At 28.9% G+C, this 27,842-nt stretch overlaps 3 protein-coding genes across 5 annotated transcripts; 2 read left to right on the top strand and 1 right to left on the bottom strand.

Annotated features, from left to right (window-relative positions):
- The first annotated feature begins 2,015 nt into the window (after window positions 1-2,015).
- LOC119603419 (zinc finger protein 197-like) lies at window positions 2,016-4,341 on the top strand. The gene is made up of 8 exons (XM_037955446.1): window positions 2,016-2,430; window positions 2,567-2,693; window positions 2,755-2,877; window positions 2,940-3,065; window positions 3,122-3,154; window positions 3,210-3,461; window positions 3,550-4,027; window positions 4,092-4,341. Exons 1-8 carry the CDS (start codon window positions 2,110-2,112, stop codon window positions 4,324-4,326), a joined length of 1,695 nt encoding a protein of 564 aa, XP_037811374.1. The 5' UTR covers window positions 2,016-2,109; the 3' UTR covers window positions 4,327-4,341.
- On the bottom strand, window positions 4,337-5,714 carry LOC119603420 (NADH dehydrogenase [ubiquinone] 1 alpha subcomplex subunit 6). Its single transcript, XM_037955447.1, has 3 exons — window positions 5,430-5,714; window positions 5,219-5,334; window positions 4,337-4,583 (listed from the first exon to the last, which is right to left on the bottom strand). The coding sequence occupies exons 1-3, from the start codon at window positions 5,560-5,562 to the stop codon at window positions 4,455-4,457; spliced, it is 378 nt and encodes a 125-aa protein (XP_037811375.1). The 5' UTR covers window positions 5,563-5,714; the 3' UTR covers window positions 4,337-4,454.
- A 2,156-nt stretch (window positions 5,715-7,870) lies between these two features.
- Window positions 7,871-27,203, top strand: LOC119603423 (putative uncharacterized protein DDB_G0287113). Of its 3 annotated transcripts, XM_037955452.1 has the most exons (3): window positions 12,646-12,831; window positions 13,270-13,337; window positions 25,331-27,203. In XM_037955452.1, exon 3 carries the CDS (start codon window positions 25,375-25,377, stop codon window positions 26,872-26,874), a length of 1,500 nt encoding a protein of 499 aa, XP_037811380.1. In that variant the 5' UTR covers window positions 12,646-12,831; window positions 13,270-13,337; window positions 25,331-25,374; the 3' UTR covers window positions 26,875-27,203. The 3 variants fall into 3 exon arrangements, with proteins under 3 accessions (XP_037811379.1, XP_037811380.1, XP_037811381.1); XM_037955451.1 differs by lacking the exons at window positions 12,646-12,831; window positions 13,270-13,337 and adding an exon at window positions 7,871-8,146 and having other exon boundaries at window positions 25,331-27,187; XM_037955453.1 differs by lacking the exon at window positions 13,270-13,337 and having other exon boundaries at window positions 12,813-12,831; window positions 25,331-27,142.
- Window positions 27,204-27,842: the final 639 nt, after the last annotated feature.

A 27,842-nucleotide genomic window follows, 5' to 3' on the forward strand; every position in this document is an offset into this window, starting at 1 on the left:
TTAAATTTCTTAAATTCATAATACTGCCTATTTTAAAACATTTAACATTTATTATTAACAGGGTGTTGACAACATCGGTAGTTCCTAAAATTTGGAAGGTTGGTAGGATTGTACCGATTCCTAAAGTTAAGATTCCTAGGAATTGTTCGGACTATCGTCCTATCAGTATTTTGTCAGTCTGTTCAAAAGTTTTGGAACTAATTATTAGGGAACAAATGTTACATCATCTAAATAGTTGTAGTTTGATTCATCCACATCAATCAGGTTTTAGGAAAGGATTTAGTACTACTGGCACACTTCTGGAAATCACGGAAACTATTAGGGAAAACTTCGACAAGGATTTGGTTAGTATTTTAATTTTTTTGGATTATTGTAAGGCATTCGACTCGATTAATCATTCATTGTTGATCCATAAGCTCTCACATACATTTGGTTATAGTTCAAGTGCCTGTAAACTCATTTACTCTTTCTTACATGGTCGCAGTCAATTTGTTCAAATAGAACGTGAAGTTTCTAGTAGGATTCCAATTTACCGTGGTGTGCCACAAGGGTCAATGTTAGGGCCATTATTATTTTTGTTATATATAAATGACATTTATCATGAATTAAATTTCTTGAAATGTTATACCTATGCTGATGACATACAGCTTTTATCAACGTTTGACTTATTATCTCTACAAAATTCTGAGGCGCATATTAATTCTGAACTTGATCTTTTAGTTGATTGGTCAAAACGTAACTTCTTACAACTAAATGCCATGAAATGCAAGGTAATGGTATTTTCTAAACAATCTATTTCTTTAAACATTATTCTGAATAACGAAGTATTAGAAATTGTTCCTCATTATAAAACACTTGGTATTATTTTGGATGATAAGCTAACATTTAGTTTTCATATAAATTCAGTAATTTCACGAATATCTTGGACATTGAGAAAGTTATATAATATTGGTTTTTACTTGCCCTCTTCAATAAAACGTCGTGTTGCTTTATCATTGTGTTTACCGTTATTAATTTATGGTATTGAAGTTTACTCATGTACCTCAAACTCCAACATTGACAGATTAAAAAGATCCTTTAATAGTGTAGTACGTTATATTTATGGACTTCGGATTAGTGATCATGTTTCTCAATATTACGTTGATTTACTTGGTTGTAGTTTCTTTCGATATGTTCAGTTGAGAAAAATGATTTTCTTTTTTAAAACTATAAAATATGGTAAACCTGACTATTTGCAGAATAAATTTAACTTTGCTATTTCAAATAGAACACATTCTTTAATATGTCCAGCACATGTTTCATTATTTATGACGAGATCATTTCGAGTTAACATAGCGCGCTTATGGAATACTGTTATTCCTTACCAGGAACGTAAATTCTCACATTCATTATATGCATTTAAAAATATTTTTTTGTCGAATTCATAACTAACCCTGAGCCTATTTTTAATGATATTCCACTATGTAAATGTATATTGTACAGCCATTTCCCCTAAGTTTTTATAAAATATTTAATTGGTATAACTCATTTGTTGCAAAAAATCTTTTATATAACCTTATTGCATTTCGCTCCTATTATGTTTTACTGTCATTTTTAGGCTAATAATATTATCTTTATTTTCACCAATTTATAGAATCCTAATCAGTGTGTGCAAAACTTCAAGTCTAACTATTAAAAATAAGAAAATTATAATTAAAAAAAATTATAAATATATGTTATATTTTCTTACTAAATAATGTACCAATAATATTTTTGTATTATAAGTATATTTAATTGTAGACTAGCCAATTAGGCCCTATCGGCTTACGGCCATTGTTTTTGAATAAATAAATAAAATAAATAAATAAAAAAGTTTCCATTAACAAAACGTAAACATTTTATTAAAATTTCAATATAAATCAAGTTTGACACATAAACTAAAGAAGTACTTATCAATGTCGACTTAAACTTACTTTAGGCATTCTCCTTTGACTTATTCCTTTTCTTACTTTATCCAAAAAAACCCGTTATATTTTATTGCTTTTTTTTTCTTTTAAAGTTGAAATTTACAAATTTCATTAGTTTTTTTTTTTTTGCTTAAAACTTAAAAGTTAAACAAAATTGTTCAAAATGTTTTCAAATTATTGTAGCTGTTGCTTAACTAAAACTGGAGTTTTATTAACTTTAAATTCTGAATCTTCACACATGGATGGCAAAACTTTGTTAGAGTATTTTAATTCAGTTTTTACTTCTTTTGCCTTGGGACATGAGACAACGGAATATATTTGCTTGAGATGCAGTAAGGCATTGCAAGTATCTTATCACTTTATTAGCATGGTTAAGGCTTCGAAAAGTGAAAGCAGAGTTCCTTTAGAGGTTGCGGAGGGAGCCACATTTTTGGGGAATCTAACGAGTAAAGAAAATCAACAATACACTATACAAGAATCAGAGGTGGGTATTAGAAAAAGCTAATTCATAAATATTCAATTATTTAAAGAATTTTGGTGAAATTTTTAATACAAATCGATCTTTGAATATCTCAAAATTTTCCAAAAGTCTCTTTAATTTACTATATCTTCCATTTTAGAGCTCTCTAACAAATTTTGAAACTCAATTTAAACAGCAAATTAAGAAAAATGATTTGCCACCTAAACAATTTGAACCAGTAAAAATAACAAATACCTATAAAATATTAATGAAGAATTCAACTAAAGGTATTACAAATGTTTTAGAGAAAACTTTTAAAATTCTTAAAATAAATGCAATCAATTTCAGATGCTGGTACATCTATAGAAACTGTACAACAAATAAAAAACACCGATTTTAAATGTATTATATGTAATAAGTATTTTGTAGACCGCAAGGGATTTTACGAACACAACAAACAGAAACATAAAGGTGAGTAAAAATGTTACTCTTTATCAATTCATACGAAGAGTTTTGAATGGTATTTGTTTCAGAAATTGCTCCTTTCAAATGTAAATTGTGCAGTTTTTACACCTGCTATACGGAAAGTCTTTTCAAACATTGTCAAAAGGTTCATGGTCTTAACAATGTGCAACTTAATTTATATCAAACTAAACAAGGTAATTTATCAATTTACAAATTTAACAATTTATAATAAATTATTTTTATATTACAGTCACCAATGTGGTTAAAAGAAATCCTCAATTTGGTGAGTTGTTAAAACATGTAAATGAGTAAAGAACCTAAAACTTTCTCTTCATTAGAAATCACCTACATATGTATACAATGTAACTTTAAAGGACGTACCCAAACCCATATAGATGCTCATTTATTAGAGGCTCATTTCATAGACGAGGACAAGTATCTATTTATAAATCATTATTTTAAATGTCCCTCTTGTTATCGTTCATTTAATGATCTTAAATCGGCCAAAATACATTATACCATGTATCATAATTGTTCGTATAAAAGAACCAACATATATGGCAATAGAAAATATGCTTGCGAAAAATGTGGTATGTAACTGTTATTAAATGAATAAATAAATAATTTATTTATTAAAAAAACTCCTATATGGCTTTGTTTTTTTTTTTTCTTTAAAAGGTAAATTATTTGATTTAAAATCCGGCTTATTTTTACATAGACGTGTCTGTGAGACACGTCGTGCTGTTAATTGTAATTTTTGTAAAATAAAATTTACCTCAGTCTTAAAATATGAACAGCATTTGCAGGCTCAACATTTGGTGGCCATAAAACATGAATGTGAAATATGTAATAAAACCTTTAGTTGCTCGGAGTATTTAGCGGTACACCGCAAACGACACAATGAGCGTTATCATCAATGTGATTTATGTCCTAAAAATTATATTAGTAATGCCGAATTGAAAGTGCATAAGCAACGTATACACGGCCAGAAAGGCATAAACTTAAGAAATTCGGAGCCTAACAAACGTTATTTCAAATGTAACTTTTGTGATTTCACATCTTGCTCCAATTTTGCCCTAAGAGTGCATCAATATAAACACACTGGCAAACCTTATAAATGTCAAAAATGTCCAAAGGAATTTGCTTTACGTAAAGAGTAAGTAATTCTCTAGCTAAGCTTATTTATACCCTCAGTTTTTTCTTTTTATTTCATTTTACAGCCTAAGGCAGCACTGTGAAAGGCATCATTCTCTTACAATAACCAATGAAGAAATGGCCAAAATGTTTCAGCAATATCATGGTTACACCAGTCGTTTTGATGCCTTTTCCAAACAAAATAATAGTTTGGAAATCGTGGAAATTAATGATTTAGAATTGGAGGGTGAACTAAAGGAATTTGGTTTAACTTTGCAGGATATTATGGATGATTTGTTTGAGGATGATAATATTAAATAAATTACATATGTTGTTTGTAACGTAGTGTTTTTAATTTGTTTTTATTCTTTTGAAATATCACTTAACACACGCATTATTTTTTGTTTTAATTTGATAACTGAAAATTACACTATTTTTTTGCACAGATTTTAGTTGATACCTTGCACAAATTTGGAAAGGAAATCTGTGGGTTTGGGATCTTGTGATTCCTTCCAGTAGCGCATAATGTGACCCTTTTGTTTCCAGATCTCAATAGATTCTTTGAGTTCCATTTGACCCTAAAAAGAAAGAAAATTTATTAAAATTTGTTTAAAGTTTTAGATTGATTTGAAATATAAATTTTCGAGTTAGACAAGTCGAAAGAAATCTCAACATTACTCAGATGCTTTAAAATAGCTATATGATTCCTTTGCCTGCTTTCATGAACATTTGACTCCACCACTTTTGATTCCTTTTCAAAAATATAATTAACGGTTCTAAAATCACCATACGATCAGAATTTTAGGCGAATGTTGAAGATTTTATGAAGCGATTTTAGTTTATACAATGTTAAAAGATCAGAAGCAGTGCATAATACAACAATTTAATGTTCCACAACAATAGGATCTTGCTCCGGAACGATACAAGTCATACTCGGCTAAAAATTGTCAACCCAGAGACAACTATGTGTCAAAAAACTCAAATATATTTAGTAGGAATTTACTCCGTAGCACTACTCGAAACTAGAATGAGCCGAAATAATATGTGAAATGCAATTTTTACTCGATATAAGGAGGGCTTCGTTAGGCTGAACTGGATATTTGTAAAAAATGCTCTTTCCTTATCAAGTTCAAAATCAAAATCACCCCTCTTTTAAATTCAGGTTTCTATACAAACATTTTACAATTAATAAAATTAATCAACACCAACTTACCTTAATGACCAACATATCAATGACACGAACATCGGTCACATTGCGATGCTTAACAAATTCTTCCCTCAATTTGGCACGACATTGTTCAATCGACATGGGAATATCGTAGTCCATAACTGCAATTTAACAATTTGTTTATAAACATTTTAATTTTAATAATAAAAATATATTTTTCCTGATGACATAACATGGCGGCTACAGAGACACTTACCAATATAGGGAATCTGACGATACCAGGCTTTGTACAAATTTAAAGCACGTTTACGAGCCTCTTCACGATCAACGGATAGAATAGGACGTACTTGTTGTACAGCCCTTTTAACAGCTTCCCGGCTAGCAGCCATATTTTTTTGTGGAGGTTTTTTACTTTAAAATTTGCACAAAAATTTCGTTTCAGCTAAAAAGCTGCACTAATTTTTTTTTGGAAGAAAATACAAAAACAAAAAAGTTGTGGCCAACTGTCAAACGCAGTATATGTATTGACAGTCAGCTGTTTGTCATATTGTGAGTTTTTTTGTAAGTTGGTAGCATTGTATTTGGAGATGGTAGTTTTTGTTAGAGAAATTATTTGAAACGATAAAAAAATAAATTTTTCCAAAAAAAAGATTCTTGCTTATTTTCGAAATATTTTTAATGCCGTTAAAAAGCCCCGAGATTATGTGGATTTTTTTTTAAATTTCGAAGATTTGAACTTCTGTTAAAACAATCTATAGATCATGAGGTTTCTTAGAATAAATTCGAAGTTATACTCGAAATTTTTTAAACTTTTTAAATAATTTCTTTATAAAAAGGACTGTTTATTTTAAAAGCTTTCAATAATGTGAACTTATTTTCGAAAATTTAATTTTAAATATTTAAAAAATCTCTAGATTATTAAATTTTTTAATTTATGTTATGAAAATTTGTTAAAATTAAATATTATTAGAAGAATTCCAGAACATTAATTTTATATGAAAACTGTTTCGAACTTAAATTTTTTGAAAATAGCTTAAAAAATAAAATTAAAACAAAAAAATTTTTAACTATGTATTATAATTTTTAAAGTATTTGCAATACAGATTCAGAATATAAGTTTTTAAAAATACATATGTTCAAAAATTCGATCATAATTTCGATTTTTTTTTTAAATCTTAAAATTATAATTTTAATTTTATTTGTGTTTAATTTCTTTTATTTTTTCATTTTCGAATTTGAAAATTTTGAAAATAATTTTAAAATTTACATGATTTTTGAAGTATTTGAAATAAAGTTTTAGAATATAAACTTTTTAAGATATATTCGAAAATTCGAAAAATTTTTTGAAACCATTTAAAAAATCTCTAAATTATAAGAATTCATAAAAAATATAATGCCAGTTTTATTTGAGGGAAATTCGAACTTAAAAATTATGACATTTACATGGTTTTTTGAATGTAGATTTAGAATATCAGCTTTTTAAGATATATTCGAAAATTCGAATTTAAGTTCGAAAAGTTTTAATAATCGCCAAATTATGAAGATTCATACAAAAATTCATAATCTATTAAAGATCAATTCCTTAATTGTCTAATTTCGAACATGTAAATTTTGAAAATAATTTTCAAATTTACGTGATTTTTACTTTTTAAGATATGTACGAAAATTCGAAGTTAAGTTCGAAAACTTTTAAAATCTAACATATAATTTAGTTTTCATTTACGATAATTTCGAACTTCGAAGTTAAGTTCGAAAATTTTTAAAACATATAATTTTAGTTTTATTTTACGCTAATTTCGAACTTCTAACATTTTCCCACTTTCAAACTTCAAAACTTTGAAAATAACTTTTAAATACTCTCTAAATAACAAGGATTCATAAAAAACAACTTTAGCATTATTTGAGACAATTTTCTTAACAAAGTTAAAAATTTTGAAAATATTTTCAATATTTTTTCAAAATATAATAAATTTTATAAAAAAAATATAAAATACTTTTAAAAATTGTATAAAATAAATCTCTTAAACAACTTTCATTTCCAATATAAAACAATAATATACATTGCAAAAACTTAATTATATTATTTTAAATACAATAAAACCACTAAAACACAATAAAACTTCTCTCTTCAAATCCTAAGTTTGAAACATGTTTGTATTGTTGTAGTATTTACAGATAATGTATAGAAATAAATAAATGACTCATGCAGGCTAATTTTAATAATTTTGTAAAAAAAAACAATCAGGTTTCTTAAGTACTATTCAAACAAAATCGCACACAAGCAAACTTAAAACAAATGCATGCAAAAAATAAACAAAAAACAAACTTAATAGTTTTCAATATTAAATTAAATGAAATGTCATAATGACAACAATAACAAAAATATAATGAAACGGTTTTGTCTTGAGACTTAATAACAAACTAGAGAATGTAAGGAAAGACTTTAAGAGGGTAAAAGGTAAAGAGACAATACGTCACCACACAGAGCTTATAAAATAAAAACAATACTCACAAAAAAAGAGACTTAAAGCTTACAATAGTTCAAATCAATGAATGAATGGATGATATATCAGTGAGTGATATAATAAAAGCTTCTCCTGCTCACACATGAGTATGTTATAGCCGCTAGTCAACAACAAAACCCCTTGTAAACAATTAAGGTTGCTTGCTAGTGTTGGCAAACCTGTGCTCTAAGACCGTTTTTAAATACGAGTTTAATTTTAAACGTTGAAGTGTTAAAACGTCAATTTTTCAGTACTTAAGTAAAAAGCGCATGCGTTGTTAAAAATTTTGTCTAACAATTTTTTAAAATAAATTTAAAACAAAATAAAATAAACAATCTGTAAACGGACATTTGTTTAAAAAAAATTGCTGCAAATAAGCGAAACAAACATTTTAGTAATCTAAAAACTAAACGGAACAACACAAAACAATTCATTGTTGGGATTGAAATAAATTTATTATGCAAATAAAGTAAGAATTTATTTAAACTAACAGACAAACCACCATATAATAAAATAAAATATGTATGTATAACGACAACAATAACAATTACTTACAAAAATGTTTATATTTGTCTGTCTACTTACATACATAGTAGACGAAAAAAAATATTGTTTTGTAAATAGTTTTTAATTAGCAACAAATATACAATAAATACCACTATTTTTTGTAAATAACAATAGATACAAAAGAAAAAAAATTAAAAAGGCAAAATATTGAAAATAACATACAAATTAAATGTAATAAATTTGTCAAAAAAGAAAGTGGTCAGTAGTAGTAGTGTGATGGCTTTTGAAATGTAATTTTATTGTTTGTGATAAATGGGAGACAAAATTAAAAATTAATATTCAAATTATATAATTGATTTGAATTTAAAAAGGGGTTTTTTCTATAGTACATCCGGTATAAAAGTTAAATAAAGAAATGGCTTCAATTCAAAAGGATTATTAAAAAGTGAACTAAATGAAAAGGATTTTTACAGACTAGAATATGGTACAAATTATAGTCCAAAATATAAACTAGACTATAGTCCAGATTAAAGGTTGAACTAGATTCAACTATAGTCCTTACTATAGACTGAAGTATATTTCAGGATATGGACTAGACTATAGTCCCGAATACACATAGACCAGAGATCAGGCTATATACTAGACTATAAACCAGATTATAGACTAAACTGTAAACTAGAGTATATATGTACTAGAGTATGGACTATAAAATAGACTAGACTATAGATTAAACTATAGACTATATTATAGACTGGACTACAGACTAGACTATAGTCTATATAGTATATATGTACTAGACTATGGACTATAAAATAGACTAGACTATAGATTAAACTATAGACTAGACTACAGACTAGACTATAGGACTAGACTTTAGACTAGACTATAGACTAGACTATAGACTAGACTACAGACTAGACTATAGACTAGACTACAGACTAGACTATAGACTAGACTACAGACTAGACTATAGACTAGACTACAGACTAGACTATAGACTAGACTATAGACTAGACTATAGACTAGACTATAGACTAGACTACAGACTAGACTATAGACTAGACTACAGACTAGACTATAGACTAGACTACAGACTAGACTATAGACTAGACTATAGACTAGACTACAGACTAGACTATAGACTAGACTATAGACTAGACTATAGACTAGACTATAGACTAGACTATAGACTAGACTATAGACTAGACTATAGACTAGACTATAGACTAGACTATAGACTAGACTATAGACTAGACTATAGACTAGACTATAGACTAGACTATAGACTAGACTATAGACTAGACTATAGACTATACTATAGACTAGACTAGACTAGACTATAGACTAGACTATAGACTAGACTATAGACTAGACTATAGACTAGACTATAGACTAGACTATAGACTAGACTATAGACTAGACTATAGACTAGACTATAGACTAGACTATAGACTAGACTATAGACTAGACTACATACTAGACTATAGACTAGACTATAGACTAGACTATAGACTAGACTATAGACTAGACTATAGACTAGACTATAGACTAGACTATAGACTAGACTATAGACTAGACTATAGACTAGACTATAGACTAGACTATAGACTAGACTATAGACTAGACTATAGACTAGACTATAGACTAGACTATAGACTAGACTATAGACTAGACTATAGACTAGACTATAGACTAGACTATAGACTAGACTATAGACTAGACTATAGACTAGACTATAGACTAGACTATAGACTAGACTATAGACTAGACTATAGACTAGGACTATAGACTGACTATAGACTAGACTATAGACTAGACTATAGACTAGACTATAGACTAGACTATAGACTAGACTATAGACTAGACTATAGACTAGACTATAGACTAGACCTATAGACTAGACTATAGACTAGACTATAGACTAGACTATAGACTAGACTATAGACTAGACTATAGACTAGACTATAGACTTGACTATAGACTAGACTATAGTGCAGACTATAGACTAGACTATAGTGCAGACTATAGACTAGACTATAAACTAAACTATAGACTAGACTATATTCCAGACTACAGACTAGACTATAGTCCAGACTACAGACTAGACTATAGGTCCAGACTACAGATTAGACTATAGTCCGGACTACAGACTAGACTATGAGTCCGGATTACACGACTAGACTATAGTCCAGACTACAGACTAGACTATAGTCCGGACTACCGATTTTTTTTTGAGACTTTCAGAGTACATATTTCTTAAAGATATCTTGGAAATTTGAAATCTTCAAGTAATGAAAGTCCACTTTCTGCAGTATCTACTGTACAAATATAAATTCATTAATTTTTTTATTTACTTAAAAAGAATTGAAAAAAATTTTATTAAAATATTTAACAGCTTTCATTGCAATATTTATTTTATGTAAATTTATTCCAAAATTATAGCAAATTTTATTTGATTTTGGAAATCGCAGTAATAATAAATTGGCAATTGTTAATTAAAAATAATATACAATTTATTATATGTATGTAAAAAGTAGAAAAAGTGTTTATAATAAACGACACAAGGTGGGGTTTTGAACTCTAATATAGTGCCGTGTATATAGTATTTCTTTTTTTAATCAATTTACAATAGTATAAACGTGTGTATTGCTATGGCATATTATTTACATGCCATATTTATAAATTAATAGTTGGCTACGGTCTCCCTATAAGACCCGAAAAAATTAAACAACACATGCAGACTAAGGCAAACACACAAACATATACAAAAAAAGTGCGAGTAACTATAAAGTTATGATTAAAAACGTTTTTTTTTTTTCTATACTTCTTTTTTTTTTCATTACCAATTGCTATCAAAAATAAGTCAAAATGACAATAACAACAACAGGAATTTGTCTATAAAAACATGACAAGAAGTGGTATAAATTGTACATACATTCATATCAAAAATTACTATACATATTCATATTTATAAATTGTTCAAATAAGTATAGAATGTATGTATGTCTGTATGATGTGGAGTATTTGAGCACTTACCTTTAATAAGGCCCAAACTAATAAACAATAAAACACAAAATAATAATAAACTGCTAAATAGCGAACCAAAAAAAAAAGTTATCAAATCAATATCAGTAAAAGCTGTAAAAAAGAGCTTTATATGTCTGGGTGAATAGAGTTTTATAATTTCTTGCAATTGTATGATATTTATTCTTTAGAAAGGAATACCCTACCTTAAGTACAAAACATTACAAGAAGGATATTTCTTAGATAACAAACTAGACTATAATATAGACCAGGATAAAGACAAAACTTTAGACTGGAATATAGAATAGACTAGGCAAAAAACCAGACTATAGTCCAAACTATATACTAAAGATTAGACTATATACAAGTCTATATATCCATGGGCTTTATCACTATGGGCTAGACTATTTACAAGGCTATGGACTAGACTATGGATTACACTATGGTCTACGCTATAGTCTAGACTATAAAGTTGACTAGAGACTAGACTAGACTATAGACTATAGAGACTAGACTAGACTATAGACTAGACTATAGACTAGACTATAGATTAGACTATAGACTAGACTAGACTAGACTATAGACTAGACTATAGACTAGACTATAGACTAGACTATAGACTAGACTATAGACTAGACTATACTATAGACTAGACTATAGACTAGACTATAGACTAGACTATAGACTAGACTATAGACTAGACTATAGACTAGACTATAGACTAGACTATAGACTAGACTATAGACTAGACTATAGACTAGACTATAGACTAGACTATAGACTAGACTATAGACTAGACTATAGACTAGACTATAGACTAGACTATAGACTAGACTATAGACTAGACTATAGACTAGACTATAGACTAGGCTATAGACTAGGCTATAGACTAGGCTAGACTAGACTATAGACTAGATAGACTAGACTATAGACTAGACTATAGACTAGACTATAGACTAGACTATAGACTAGACTATAGACTAGACTATAGACTAGACTATAGACTATAGACTAGACTATAGACTAGACTATAGACTAGACTATAGACTAGACTATAGACTAGACTATAGACTATAGACCAAAGTATAGAGTAGATTACACACCAGACTACAAACTAGACTAATAAAAAGTTTAAACTGTAATTTAAAATAGCTGTTAAACGCCGATATGGATCGGTATCACGTTATCCTAATTTAGTTGTTGTGGTAATAAATAACTTCTTCGGCTAACGTTCTTTCCTGCAATAATAACTTAGTATAAGTTATTACTTAATTTCAGAAGTAATTTATTAAAAATTCCTTATTTAACCCCTTACCAATCAAATTCCAATTCCTTAATGACCTATTATAGCTCCAGCGCATGATAACTACCAAACAGCAACAAAAACAACCATCGTTATACGCTTTAGATTTTTTTCAATAACAATTTTTCATTTAGTTTAGTTTTTTTTTTTTTTTTTGGTGGGGTTTGGCGATAGTTTGTTAACAACAATATAATACCGTCGTCGTTGTCGTAGTAGTAGTAGTCGTCATCTCCTTCATACACAACAATTCAGTTACGTTTCTGCTGTGTTTTGTAGCACATTAATATATTTTCTTTAGTCGTTTTTGTATTTTTTGGAGGGTTAGTTCAGTTTATAACATTAAAAATATAATATAAAAAAGAAGTTATAAAAAAAAAACGTTAAATATTTATTAAGAAAAACAATTTGTGTTCTACTATTCATTCACACCTTATTTTATTTATTGGCACATCATAATAAATATTTTCCGTTTTTGTTCTGATTTCTTTTTATTAGAACTTAATAAATATTTTGTGTTGTTAATAAGTTTAAAAAATTATTTCGAAATAGAACAATTTTTGATACGGCGGCCGTGACTTTGACTTTGTAAATGTTATTAACGGTTACAATAAATATTTAATATATTTGTAATAACAATAAAAAAATAAATACAAATTGTGTTAAAAGCTTTTTCCTGTTTTTATGTGCAAAAAAAATATTTTAATAATTTCATTTGAAAAATATTTATAATAAAAAATTGTGTTTTTTTTCTACGTTAGTTAAAAATAATCTTCAAGAGTTTTGAAATAACTTAAGGAATTTTTTGGATTAATTATAAAACTTTTTGGTAAGTTTATTAAAAGGAAAGAAATAAGTGAAAAAAATAAGAAAAAATTAAAACATTAACTATGAAATTGCTAAAAAAAAAACCGTTGAGTTTGAAATCTAATTTAAAAATCTCTTGACATTGATCAGTATTTTGGCCGTGATTTTAAAGTTTTTAATAAAAAATGTTTTACAGGTTACATAAGTATTAGTTTTCTTTTTTATTGCCAAATTTTTTATATTTAACTTTAATTTACTACTGTTTTTTTTAAATAAAAGTACTAAATGTATGTATATATTTATTTTACAACACTTGAGTAATAAACAAAATGTTTAAAAGATAGTAAAACTAGGTCACTTTTTTTAACTTCTTTAATATCTGCAATCACTAAAGAATGAAGGTTTTATGCGACTAGATACTTTTTTTAATATAACACAGACAAAATTCTTTATAAAATGGTGAAAATGAAAGAATCGTATTATTCAGAACATTGAAGACAAAATAACCAGGAAATTGTTTAAAAAATTAAAAGAAATCGGAATATAGGCTAGTCTATATAATTGTCTATAGGCTCAACTATAGCTCTGTTATAAAGTTTCAACTATAAAATATAGTTTTGAATCTGGCCTCTAGACTATAGTATATATGTAGACTATATTCTAGTCTATAGTTTGATTATATTCAGGACTATAGTCTAGTCTATAGTCTGGGCTATAGTGTTGCAATAGTATGCGCTATAGACTAGTTTATAGTATGGACTATAATCTAGTCTATTGTCTTGACTATAGTCTGAACTATAATATAATCTATATTCAGTATTATTGTCTAGTCTATATTCGGGATTATAGTCTAGTCTATAATCTGGACTATAGTGTAATCTATAGTGTGGACTATAGTCTGGAATATAGTGCAGTCAATAGTGTGGACTATAGTCTAGTCTATAGTCTGGACTACAGTCTAATCTATAGTCAGGACTATAGTCTAGTCTATAGTTTGGACCATAGCGTAATCTACAGTGTGAATTATAATCATGTCTATAATCTGGACTATAATTTAGTCTATTGTCTTGACTATAATCTAGTGGAATTTTTGACTATAGTAAGGACTATAGTCTGCATTATAGTCTAGTCTATATTAAGGAATGTAGTCTAGTCTATAGTCTAGTCTATAGTCTGGAATATAATCTAGTCTATTGTTTTGAATATAGTAAGGACTATACTCTGGATTATAGTCTAGTTTATTGTCTGGAATATAGTCTATAGACTGGACTATTGTAGAGTCTATAGTCTGGACTAAAATCTAGTCTATCGTCTTGACTTTAGTAAGGACTATAGTCTAGTCTATATTCTTGACAATAGTGTGGACCATATAATTTATAGTCTTGAGTGTAGGCTAGCGTATCTAGTCTATCGTCTTGACTATACTCTGAACTGTATTCTAATCTATAGTCTGGACTATGGCCTTGTTTATAGTCTTGAGCGTAGCCTAGTCTATAATCTAGTCTTTAGGCAGGACTATAGTCAGGACTACAATCTAGTCTATAGTTAGGACTATAGTCTAGTCTATAGTCTGAACTATAGTATAATCTATAGTCTAGTCGATATTCAGGCCTGTATTCTAGTCTATAGTCCGATTACAATTTTGTGTATAATCTTGTCTATTGTCTGGTTCTACTTATTAACTGAACTATTATTTAGTCTAAAGTGTGGACTATAATATGCATTATATTTAAGCCTAAGGTCAAATTTGAAGTCTGGGCTATAGTCTCATTTTTAGTCTGAAAATTTTTAGTTAATTAAACTAAAATTTAAATAATTAATAATTCAAAAGCAACAAATCAATAGTTTATAACTTTCCAATATTTCTATAAGAAACTTTTACATAAGCAAACAATATCACAATGTAAAAAATCCCCATAATAATTTAAAACTTTAAATAAATTTGTTTGCTATTGATAATTAAATTAACAAAATTAATAATAAATTCTTTTCATAATCTAATCACTAGAAAGTTAAGCGCAAACAATCATTTATTATTTTATATTATTAATCCTATAAATTTTGCAAACAAATAAATAAATTGTTTTATATTTTTGCATTTTATAACTCTATTGCAAAAAACTTTTTTTTTATGTTATAAAAAAATTATTTAAAAGTCAATAAGTTAATAATAGCAACTAATAAAATACATTTATTGTAAAGCAAACAAACAAATAAAACTAACGGAAGAATTATTATAATTTAATCATGTGATTAATTTCAATGTCTCGCACAAAAGATTACAAAATACAAAAGAGATATAATTAAAATTAAAATAAAACAACAACAACTACTATAACAAACTTAAATCAGAATGAAATAGAAAGTGAAATTTTTAACTTGTTTTTGTTTTTAGGTTTTTTATTAATTTACTAGCTTTTAAGATGATGAGGGTTCATAGACTCATCATGAAGTTTAAAATTAAATATAAATATTTATTTAAATTAGTTTCAAATTTAAAATTAATGTTTAAGAAAGAAAGAAAAAAAAAATAAAACTATTAGATTATGTATATGATTACATATGTGCTTTTAAAATTTATTTATGTTTAAAAACAATCATCATCAAACCACCACCAACAACAGCATCATCATCATTGTCATTATGTTGATCATAATTAAATATTTGAAGCTCAGATTTCCAGTTTTTTCTTTATTTCTTTGTATTTTTTTCAAAGTTCAGTATTTATTTATTTATTTATTAATCAACCACAAAAACTGGGTGAAAGATCTTATTAAATTTTGGAAATATAATATTATCATTTTAAATACTTTTACTTTTAATTCATCTTCATTTGCGGTGTACGCTTTTGTTTTATATTTTTTTTTCTTTCTTCCTCAACCTTTGGTTGTAAGTTTGTCGTTGTTCGGTTTTGTTTTTTTAGTAATTAAAATATTTGTATTTTATTTATTTTTTTTGCCTTTTTTCACATTTATTTAATTATAACAACACTTAACGTAAAAGGGTGAACACAAAGAAACGTAAACGATAAATATTGAAAAATTTTAACTCAGACTTTAAACTAAACTGTAGGCCTGACTATTGACTGTAGATCAGATCGTAGACTATAATATAATGCAGTATGTAGTCCAGACTATGTACTAAACTACAGTACAGACTATACCATAGAATAAAGTCCAAATTATAGTCTAAACTAGAGTCCAGACTGCAGACTAGGCTATTGTCCAGACTATTGACCAAACAATAGACAAGCCTATGGTCCAGATTACATAATAGACTATTCTTTCGTTTATAAACTAAACTATACTCTATACTATAGACTAGACTACGGACTATAGATTAGACTATAAACTAGACTATAGACTACACTATAGACTAGAGTATAGACTATACTATAGACTAGCCCATAGACAAGACTATAGACTAGACCATAGACAAGACTATAGACTAGACTATAGACTAGACTATAGACTAGACTATAGACTAGACTATAGACTAGACTATAGACTAGACTATAGACTAGACTATAGACTAGACTATAGACTAGACTATAGACTAGACTATAGACTATAGACTAGACTATAGACTAGACTATAGACTAGACTATAGACTAGACTATAGACTAGACTATAGACTAGACTATAGACTAGACTATAGACTAGACTATAGACTAGACTATAGACTAGACTATAGACTAGACTATAGACTAGACTATAGACTAGACTATAGACTAGACTATAGACTAGACTATAGACTAGACTATAGACTAGACTATAGACTGGACTATAGACTAGACTATAGACTAGACTATAGACTAGACTATAGACTAGACTATAGACTAGACTATAGACTAGACTATAGACTAGACTATAGACTAGACTATAGACTAGACTATAGACTAGACTATAGACTAGACTATAGACTAGACTATAGACTAGACTATAGACTAGACTGCAGTCCAGACTATAGATAAGACTATAGACTAGACTATAGACTAGACTATAGACTAGACTATAGACTAGACTATAGACTAGAATATTGACTGAACTGCAGTCCAGACTATAGATAAGACTATAGACTAGACTATAGACTAGACTATAGACTTGACTATAGACTAGACTATAGACTAGACTATAGACTAGACCAGACTATAGACAAGACTATAGGCTAGACTATAGACTAGACTATTGACTGAACTGCAGTCCAGACTATAGATAAGACTATAGTCCAGACCATAGACTACACTATAGTCCTTACTATATTCAAGACAATAGTCTAGTATATAAACTATACTACAGAGCTGACTATAGCCTACTACAGACAATACACTTGATTATATTCCAAGACTTCACCATTTTCTTTCCCACAAAAGGTTCATCACTAAATTTTACTTAATTCTTGTAAAAATAGTTTTAAATATTTTTAAAATCTGTCAAAGTAATTTTGGCTTCAAACTTTAAACATACTGCTGCCTATTTCTTATCTTGATATCTTGTTAAAAACTGAGGTTGTATTTTTCCTATTTCTAGCGTTATTTTATTTAATGCTGTTGACATTATTACTTTCGTCATGTTTGCAAATGTATTAACACAATTGTTTTGCTTTTTTGTATAAAATATTGTAAACAACAATTTTGTATCAAAAGAACAAGTGTTTATAAACATAATTTCTTGAGATAATTGTAAAGAGGTGCTGGATTACGTCAGCGAAAAGTTAATGTTTGAAAAAATGTTAAGATATCAAAGATATTTAGTACGTTAGTAAATTTACCCTTGTAAAATTGCTAGAGGTAGTCTTATTAAAGGGAAGGGGCAAGACTTTTAAAATTTACAATCTTTACAACAAATTTTCAAAATATTTGAATGTTTCAAAAATATTGAAACCGAACATTCTTTTTTGCGGCAATTTTTTATTGAAAACGAAATTTTTTGAACAAAGTGAATATTTAATTTATGGCAATTTGTTTATACATACTTTCATTAAATGTTAGCAATATTTTTGCCATTCTCTGTTAAGAAATGTTATTTACTTAATGTTTTTTCCATTTGTTTGTTAAGATTTTTTGTTGTTGTTTGTTAATTATTTTAATTTATAAGGTTATAAATATTAATAATAATATTCTATAAAATTATTTATAAAATGACGCATATCAAAAAATTAAATATATATCTTTCAATCTTTATCACGTTTAAACAAAAATAAAAATTACTTTGATATACAGTACATAAGTTCGTAAATTAAAAGAAAAAAAGTTTTGAAACATGCAAAACACACTTAGATAAAATTTAAATTCAACATAAGAAAGATGATGAAAAAATAACTATAACGAAAATTTAATTGTTTATCTAAGAATTTAAAATCGTTTCTCTCTACTACTCCCAACACACAATATTTGCATAAAAAATTTGAACCATAATTTTAATTTAACCTTGAATTACTTAAATTCATCATAAATGAAAATCAACAATATAATCAAAAGTTTAATGAATTTTTTAAATATTTTCTTAAGTGATAAATATAACCTAAATACGAATATGTGTATGTGCGATAAAATATGTATTGTTATGACTTATTTCAATTGTTTTTATTTATAAATGTTTATTTACTTAAGATATGTGGTAAAACTTTTTTAATTAAACTTAATACTGAAAAAACGAGCAGTTAATTGAAATCTTAACTTTTTCAGAAAAAAATTTATACGTCTTTTAACCTAAACTTATTTATTATCTAGTTTAATTCTAGTTCAGTTCTAGTTCAGTTCTAATTCAGTTCTAGTTCAGTTCTAGTTAAGTTCTAGTTAAGTTCTAGTTCAGTTCTAGTTCAGTTCTAGTTCAGTTCTAGTTCAGTTCTAGTTCAGTTCTAGTTCAGTTCTAGTTCAGTTCTAGTTCAGTTCTTGTTCAGTTCTAGTTGAGTTCAAGTTGAGTTCTAGTTGAGTTCTAGTTCAGTTCTAGTTCAGTTCTACTTCAGTTCTGCTTCAGTTCTAGTTCAGTTCTAGTTCAGTTCTAGTTCAGTTCTAGTTCAGTTCTAGTTCAGTTCTAGTTCAGTTCTAGTTCAGTTCTAGTTCAGTTCTAGTTCAGTTCTAGTTCAGTTCTAGTTCAGTTCTAGTTCAGTTCTAGTTCAGTTCTAGTTCAGTTCTAGTTCAGTTCTAGTTCAGTTCTAGTTCAGTTCTAGTTCAGTTCTAGTTCAGTTCTAGTTCAGTTCTAGTTCAGTTCTAGTTCAGTTCTAGTTCAGTTCTAGTTCAGTTCTAGTTCAGTTCTAGTTCAGTTCTAGTTCAGTTCTAGTTCAGTTCTAGTTCAGTTCTAGTTCAGTTCTAGTTCAGTTCTAGTTCAGTTCTAGTTCAGTTCTAGTTCAGTTCTAGTTCAGTTCTAGTTCAGTTCTAGTTCAGTTCTAGTTCAGTTCTAGTTCAGTTCTAGTTCAGTTCTAGTTCAGTTCTAGTTCAGTTCTAGTTCAGTTCTAGTTCAGTTCTAGTTCAGTTCTAGTTCAGTTCTAGTTCAGTTCTAGTTCAGTTCTAGTTCAGTTCTAGTTCAGTTCTAGTTCAGTTCTAGTTCAGTTCTAGTTCAGTTCTAGTTCAGTTCTAGTTCAGTTCTAGTTCAGTTCTAGTTCAGTTCTAGTTCAGTTCTAGTTCAGTTCTAGTTCAGTTCTAGTTCAGTTCTAGTTCAGTTCTAGTTCAGTTCTAGTTCAGTTCTAGTTCTAGTTCAGTTCTAGTTCAGTTCTAGTTCAGTTCTAGTTCAGTTCTAGTTCAGTTCTAGTTCAGTTCTAGTTCAGTTCTCGTCAGTTTCTAGTTCTCAGTTCTAGTTCAGTTTCTAGTTCAGTTTAGTTCAGTTCTAGTTCAGTTCTAGTTCAGTTCTAGTTCCAGTCTAGTCAGTTTAGTTCAGGTTCAGTTCAGTTCAGTTCTAGTTCAGTTCTAGTTCAGTTCTCGTTCAGTTCTAGTTCATTTCTAGTTCAGTTCTAGTTCAGTTCTAGTTCAGTTCTAGTTCAGTTCTAGTTCAGTTCTAGTTCAGTCTAGTTCAGTTCTAGTTCAGTTCTAGTTCAGTTCTAATTGCTAATGAAGCGTGTTTGTTCGACCACGTGGGGTGTTATAATTGAAGCTTTGAACCCCCTCAACTCATTCATATTTGCCCAGTCAGTGGCTATAGCTTTCAAATGACCTTCAAGTGCATAACAAACAAAATTACTTGTTACATACTTTAAACCATAAACTAACAAACATTTAAAATATTGTTATGCTTGAGTTCCTAAAAAAAAATATAAGTTACTATGTCAAAACTAAGGAAAAATTATAGTTTCCTAAATTCTGCCATAAATAAAACTTTCCAGTAAAAGGGGACTTTTTGTTTACTTAAAAAAACACTTAAAAACCTGAGTCATAAATTGTATTTATTTCTAATTATATTAATTTGAATTTGTTCTTAAAAACTCTCTCAAAAGTTTAGTCATTAATGTTTTTTTTTTTATTTTTGAAACAAAATAAATATTTTTGTTGTTTAAATTTATTAACAGTTGTGTATATGCTCTGCTAACTGCAGTTTACCGAGTTAAATAATCATTTAAGTAGTTTATTGTATGTAAATATGAATGTGTATTATTTTCATAAGTTATTGTTGTTAAAATAGTATAACTAAGTTATTGTTGTTTCTATTAAATTAGTTAAATATTTTGCCAATAATGACCTTAACAATAGTAATGGATGAAAGAGAAGTGTTGTAAATACTGTTAATGAATTTTTATTTGAGAAAATCAACAAATTTGTTGTGTGTGTAGTCTTTACAAATATTAAAGTATTTTTTTTTTATTTTAATTTATTTTTATTTCTTTGAAATGGCTACAGTGTTGAAAAAAAATATTCAATATGATAATTATTATGTATAAACAGTACTCACACAAGATATATGAGTAATTAAATGAATTGCTTTTAGTCTGGCTTATTTTTATACTCTCATCAGCGATGTTAGTGAAAATAAATATATATTTCTGTAATTTTTATATAACACATCTTCAAACAGTCTAGACTATGAACTAATACTAGATTGTAGACAGGACTATAGTTATACTTCAGTTCCAGTTTTAGTTCAGTTCTAGATCAGTTCTAGTTCATTTCTAGTTCAGTTCTAGTTCAGTTCTAGTTCAGTTCTAGTTCTAGTTCAGTTCTAGTTCTAGTTCAGTTCTAGTTCTAGTTCTAGTTCAGTTCTAGTTCAGTTCTAGTTCAGTTCTAGTTCAGTTCTAGTTCAGTTCTAGTTCAGTTCTAGTTCAGTTCTAGTTCAGTTCTAGTTCAGTTCTAGTTCAGTTCTAGTTCAGTTCTAGTTCAGTTCTAGTTCAGTTCTAGTTCAGTTCTAGTTCAGTTCTAGTTCAGTTCTAGTTCAGTTCTAGTTCAGTTCTAGTTCAGTTCTAGTTCAGTTCTAGTTCAGTTCTAGTTCAGTTCTAGTTCAGTTCTAGTTCAGTTCTAGTTCAGTTCTAGTTCAGTTCTAGTTCAGTTCTAGTTCAGTTCAAGTTCAGTTGTAGTTCAGTTGTAGTTCAGTTGTAGTTCAGTTGTAGTTCAGTTGTAGTTCAGTTGTAGTTCAGTTGTAGTTCAGTTCTAGTTCAGTTCTAGTTCAGTTCTAGTTCAGTTCTAGTTCAGTTCTAGTTTAGTTCTAGTTCAGTTCTAGTTCAGTTCTAGTTCAGTTCTAGTTCAGTTCTAGTTCAGTTCTAGTTCAGTTCTAGTTCAGTTCTAGTTCAGTTCTAGTTCAGTTCTAGTTCAGTTCTAGTTCAGTTCTAGTTAGTTCTAGTTCAGTTCTAGTTCAGTTCTAGTTCAGTTCTAGTTTAGTTCTAGTTCAGTTCTAGTTCAGTTCTAGTTCAGTTCTAGTTCAGTTCTAGTTCAGTTCTAGTTCAGTTCTAGTTCAGTTCTAGTTCAGTTCTAGTTCAGTTCTAGTTCAGTTCTAGTTCAGTTCTAGTTCAGTTCTAGTTCAGTTCTAGTTCAGTTCTAGTTCAGTTCTAGTTCAGTTCTAGTTCAGTTCTAGTTCAGTTCTAGTTCAGTTCTAGTTCAGTTCTAGTTCAGTTCTAGTTCAGTTCTAGTTCAGTTCTAGTTCAGTTCTAGTTCAGTTCTAGTTCAGTTCTAGTTCAGTTCAGTTCTAGTTCAGTTCTAGTTCAGTTCTAGTTCAGTTCTAGTTCAGTTCTAGTTCAGTTCTAGTTCAGTTCTAGTTCAGTTCTTAGTTCAGTTCTAGTTCAGTTCTAGTTCAGTTCTAGTTCAGTTCTAGTTCAGTTCTAGTTCAGTTCTAGTTCAGTTCTAGTTCAGTTTCTAGTTCAGTTCTAGTTCAGTTCTAGTTTCAGTTCTAGTTCAGTTCTAGTTCAGTTTCTAGTTCAGTTCTAGTTCAGTTCTAGTTCAGTTCTAGTTCAGTTCTAGTTCAGTTCTAGTTCAGTTCTAGTTCAGTTCTAGTTCAGTTCTAGTTCAGTTCTAGTTCAGTTCTAGTTCAGTTCTAGTTCAGTTCTAGTTCAGTTCTAGTTCAGTTCTAGTTCAGTTCTAGTTCTAGTTCAGTTCTAGTTCAGTTCTAGTTCAGTTCTAGTTCAGTTTCTAGTTCAGTTCTAGTTCAGTTCTAGTTCAGTTCTAGTTCAGTTCTAGTTCAGTTCTAGTTCAGTTCTAGTTCAGTTCTATCAGTTTCTAGTTCTAGTTCAGTTCTAGTTTAGTTCTAGTTCAGTTCTAGTTCTAGTTCTAGTTCTAGTTCTAGTTCTAGTTCAGTTCTAGTTCTAGTTCTAGTTCTAGTTCTAGTTCTAGTTCAGTTCTAGTTCAGTTCTAGTTCAGTTCTAGTTCAGTTCTAGTTCAGTTCTAGTTCAGTTCTAGTTCAGTTCTAGTTCAGTTCTAGTTCAGTTCTAGTTCAGTTCTAGTTCAGTTCTAGTTCAGTTCTAGTTCAGTTCTAGTTCAGTTCTAGTTCAGTTCTAGTTCAGTTCTAGTTCAGTTCTAGTTCAGTTCTAGTTCAGTTCTAGTTCAGTTCTAGTTCAGTTCTAGTTCAGTTCTAGTTCAGTTCTAGTTCAGTTCTAGTTCAGTTCTAGTTCAGTTCTAGTTCAGTTCTAGTTCAGTTCTAGTTTCTAGTTCAGTTCTAGTTCAGTTCTAGTTCAGTTCTAGTTCAGTTCTAGTTCAGTTCTAGTTCAGTTCTAGTTCAGTTCTAGTTCAGTTCTAGTTCAGTTCTAGTTCAGTTCTAGTTCAGTTCTAGTTCAGTTTTAGTTCAGTTCTAGTTCAGTTCTAGTTCAGTTCTAGTTCAGTTCTAGTTCAGTTCTAGTTCACTTCTAGTTCAGTTCTAGTTCAGTTCTAGTTCAGTTCTAGTTCAGTTCTAGTTCACTTCTATTTCAGTTCTATTTCAGTTCTATTTCAGTTCTATTTCAGTTCTATTTCAGTTCTATTTCAGTTCTATTTCAGTTCTATTTCAGTTCTAGTTCAGTTCTAGTTCAATTTTAAAATGTTTTTTTTTTAACATTCTCATACTTCGCATTTTCTACGTCATCATTTCAAAGACTTTTTCATAGACGTTGTAAAGAAGATATCTACAATACGATAAAATACATTAAACAACATAATCAGGAAGTTCATTAACACGCAAAAGTCATAATGTTGTCTACACGTCCTAAACATAGTAAAAAAACACAATAAACATAATTTGTATTTGTGTTACTAAGCATTTTCTATGGGTGTGCTGTATTTATTTAACAAGTAATTGAGGTGTTTTGCGTAAAGACGAAAAAACACTTAAGTTAATGTTAAATTAATTAACAAATCAAACAAATAAATAAATACATACACACCTGCAATGAGACTTATAGAACATTATACTATTTACAATAAATAAAGCATTAATAGCTAAAAGTTTAGAAAATAAAAATGAGAACTTAATATTTTAAATTAAAATTTACAACAAATTTATACACGTCTGACTGATAACTTTATAAAAAAGGCCTTTTGAATAATGGAAAAATTATTAAATAAAATTGCAAACTGGTTTAAGAAATTTGTATTTCAGCAGGCGTCACGTGTTTAAAGTGTTTTTAAAATATTTATCAAATAATTTTAATTAATTAGTCATTTAATGATAAAAAAATGATATTTTGCAAATTGTAATTAAAGACAAATTTACAAAAGTTTAAAAAGGTTTTAAAAACAATTAGGGGAAGATTATGATAAAAGAAATTTGTGTTTTTTTTTTTTTTTGGCTTAAAATTAAATTCTCTTAGGCTGTACAATGGACGGACAATTGTTACATGTCGTCCAAGTTTTTTTTTTTTTTTTTGTTATTTATGAATTTGTCAAGGTACTTTATAGTTTATACCAATATGTAGCCAAACACAGTCCATTCAAGCGACATGTTTTCTATTATCATTTTTTGTAAATCAACTACTCGTATGCGTTTTATTTGCCAAGATTTTTGTTTGTTGTTTTTTTTTTTTTACAAATTACAATTAATTTAATTTATTTTGATTTGAAGGTTAAATGCGCAATAAAAATTCATAGTTTTTATAACAATTTGAAGGTATATTTTGTTAGTTAAATATTTAACTGTGGGAAAGTTAAACTAATTGTCTAAGGTGAACTGGATCTAAAAAAATCTATTAAACGAGAAATTCTATACAAATCTATAAAACTTTTTAAATATTGCTAGGAAATGAAAAAGTTTTACAAAACTGGTTTAGCAAAATTTAAAAAATTTTTGGTTTTTTAATTAAAATTTGTTTGATAAACAATTCAAAAATTAATGGTTTTATTAACTTTAGCTGTACTTTAAATTTCTTTCAAGTTCTTTAAAATCTTTATTATTTGAAATTCCTTTTAAATGATATCATCGTACTTTATTAATAAATAAAAAACATAATTTGTTTATACAATTATTCTTAAAAACATTTGATATGTAAAAAAATATTTTACAATTTTTTGCAAATTGAATGTTAAAGATATAAATTAAAGAAATTATTATTGTTATTTATGTATTTCTTTTAATTAACATGAAATTTTAATTAAAACTTGTTTTTTTCTCTCTCTCTTTACATTCTATTTAACAGTGTTGCCCCTATATCAACAACAACGTAACTACTACAACAACAATATGGCTGATGTTAACAAACCTAAATTACAATTACGTTCCGGTTTATCCCTCAATGGCGACAAGACACCCTCACCAGCCACTAAACTTTTGATCAATCATGGTAAACCCAACTTTACCATACAAAGATCACCCAAGGCTCTAAATGGCAATGCCAATCCTATGTCACCCCCACCAGCTGAGCCAGCTGTGTTAAAGGCCAACCAAAATAACAATAATGAGTTTGTGGTTAAAAGCACCACCTTTAATGGAGTGTTCAAGCCTTCGAATATTAGTGCTGCCACCAAACAGACTTTGCCCCAAAATGGCAATAGTTCGACCAGCAATGGTAATGATAATGAAGCCGCTAAAGTGGTATTAAGAAGGGCTAAGGTAGTGCCTGCCGAAGTAAGAGAAAATGAGGAGGATAGCAATGTTCCAGAATTCATTTTAAGACAAAGACGCATACAAGAACGTTTGGCCAATCAAAATATTTTAGATTTTGAAAATAGACGCAGTGGTTATTTCACTCAAGTTATGATTTCACCTTCAAGTCCCAATCGCCAATCTTTTGTGGAGACCATGGCTAGTCCTGCTGTTAAGCCAGGTTTAGAAATGCCACCGCCAGCATCATCACCCACTCAACATGAAGACATTAAGGAAGAAAGCTTACAAGAACAACAGGAACAAGAAGAAACACAACAGCAAGAAAAAGAAAACCAGCATGAAAAGAGTGAAGAGACTGTTGAACATACTGAGCCGGTTACTTTAAATGGCCAAGTTGAGGAAGAAGAAGTTGCCAAGGCTATTGAGGAAGTTAATAAGGCCGTAGCGGGAGAAGATGATGCTAAAGATGAGGAAGAACAAATTGAAAATGTAGATGAAACTGTAGCTGTAGAAACACAACAAAAGGAAGAAGAAACTAAAACACAACAAGAGGAAGTAGAACCACAAGCCGAACAAGCTCCTGTTGTAGCTGTTGAAACCTCCGTAGCTGTAGAGAAAGAACCTTTAGCTAAAGAAGAAGCAGAAACCCATGAAGTAGCAGCAGCAGTAGTAACTTCAGTTTTAGAAACTGCCCAAGAACAAGTAAATGGTCATGTAGAAGCTGTTGCCACCTCAGCCCCTGTAATTGAGGAACAAGCTAACGTAGAACCCCAAACCAATGGCCATGCTGAAGAACCAAAAGATCAAACTCTACAAAATGGTCATGCCACAAATGGTCAAGCTTTAGAAAATGAAATTACCATTTCTCACACCAATGGCCTAAATGGACCCAGTCTACCTTCACCCGATCCTAAGGGAGAAAAAGGTGTTAATTTTGAACCCAAAACTGTAGTATCGTTCTCCCAAGAATTAGGCAATGATGTCAACAAATATCCCGATACCGTGAAAGTTGTAAAAGAAACCGAGGCCTCAGAAGTCGACAATGAATTGAAAGAATTGACCAAATTGAAATTTGAAATTAAAGGCGATGATAAGGATATTGAAGTAAAACCGGTCTTAATAACTGAAACAGCTTAGATGGGAGATAAAAATGTTTAATTAAAAAAATATGCTATTTATTATTATATAAGTTATAGAATGTGTGGCATTATTGTATAGAGTTTAATTTAAGTATTGATAATGATGATGATCAGTACTTTTATTGTCAGGGGTCACGAAGTAAAAGAAATATTAAAAAAAAAACTTTTAACATTATTTTAAAAATGACCCTTTATAGTCTTTTGTTTTATTATATATAATATACAACTATATATATTTTTTGTTTAGTTTTTAAGTTTTAACTGTTGCCAAATTATTAAAATTAAATTATAATTTAAATAAATAAAAAAAGACAAAAAAAAAAAAAATACTAAGTGTTGTTTATTTAAGAAATGTTAATTACAATGAAACATGATTTAGAAATGTTATGGTAATGAATTGGAAAAGTCTTTGTAAAATCTTTCATTTGATATGCATATTGTCGATGTTCTGAACTTAGTATCCCAAATATATTCTAAAATATGTGACTGTTTCTTGAGCAAGTTTAGGTCTAAATTTAGTCTATAATCTGCAGTAGTATAAAGTCTGGACTATAGTCTAGTCCAAAGTCTGGACCATAGTCTAGTCTATATTGTGGACTATAGTCTAGTCTGTAGCCTGGTTCATAGTCTGTATAATTTATACTATAGTCTTGTATATAGCCTAGTCAATAGTCTGGACTATAGTCTAGTCTATAGTCTGGAGTCCAGACTCAGGACTATGGTCTAGTCTATAGTCTAGTCTGTATCCTAGTCCCAAGTCTGGACTATAGTATAGTCTATAGTCTACACTATAGTCTAGGTTATAGTGTAGTTTATAGTCTAGTCTAGACTATAGTCTGGACTATTGCCTAGTATATAGCCTATAGTCTGGACTATAGTCTAGCTTAGTCTATAGTCTGGACTGTAGTCTAGTCTATAGTCGGGAATACAGTCTAGTCTATAGTCTGGACTACAGTCTAGTCTATA

This window comes from Lucilia sericata, unplaced genomic scaffold, assembly GCF_015586225.1.
Source record: "Lucilia sericata isolate MDLA Ls3-8-SP2 unplaced genomic scaffold, ASM1558622v1 Contig000306F_arrow, whole genome shotgun sequence".
In the NCBI taxonomy this organism is placed as follows: domain Eukaryota; kingdom Metazoa; phylum Arthropoda; class Insecta; order Diptera; family Calliphoridae; genus Lucilia; species Lucilia sericata.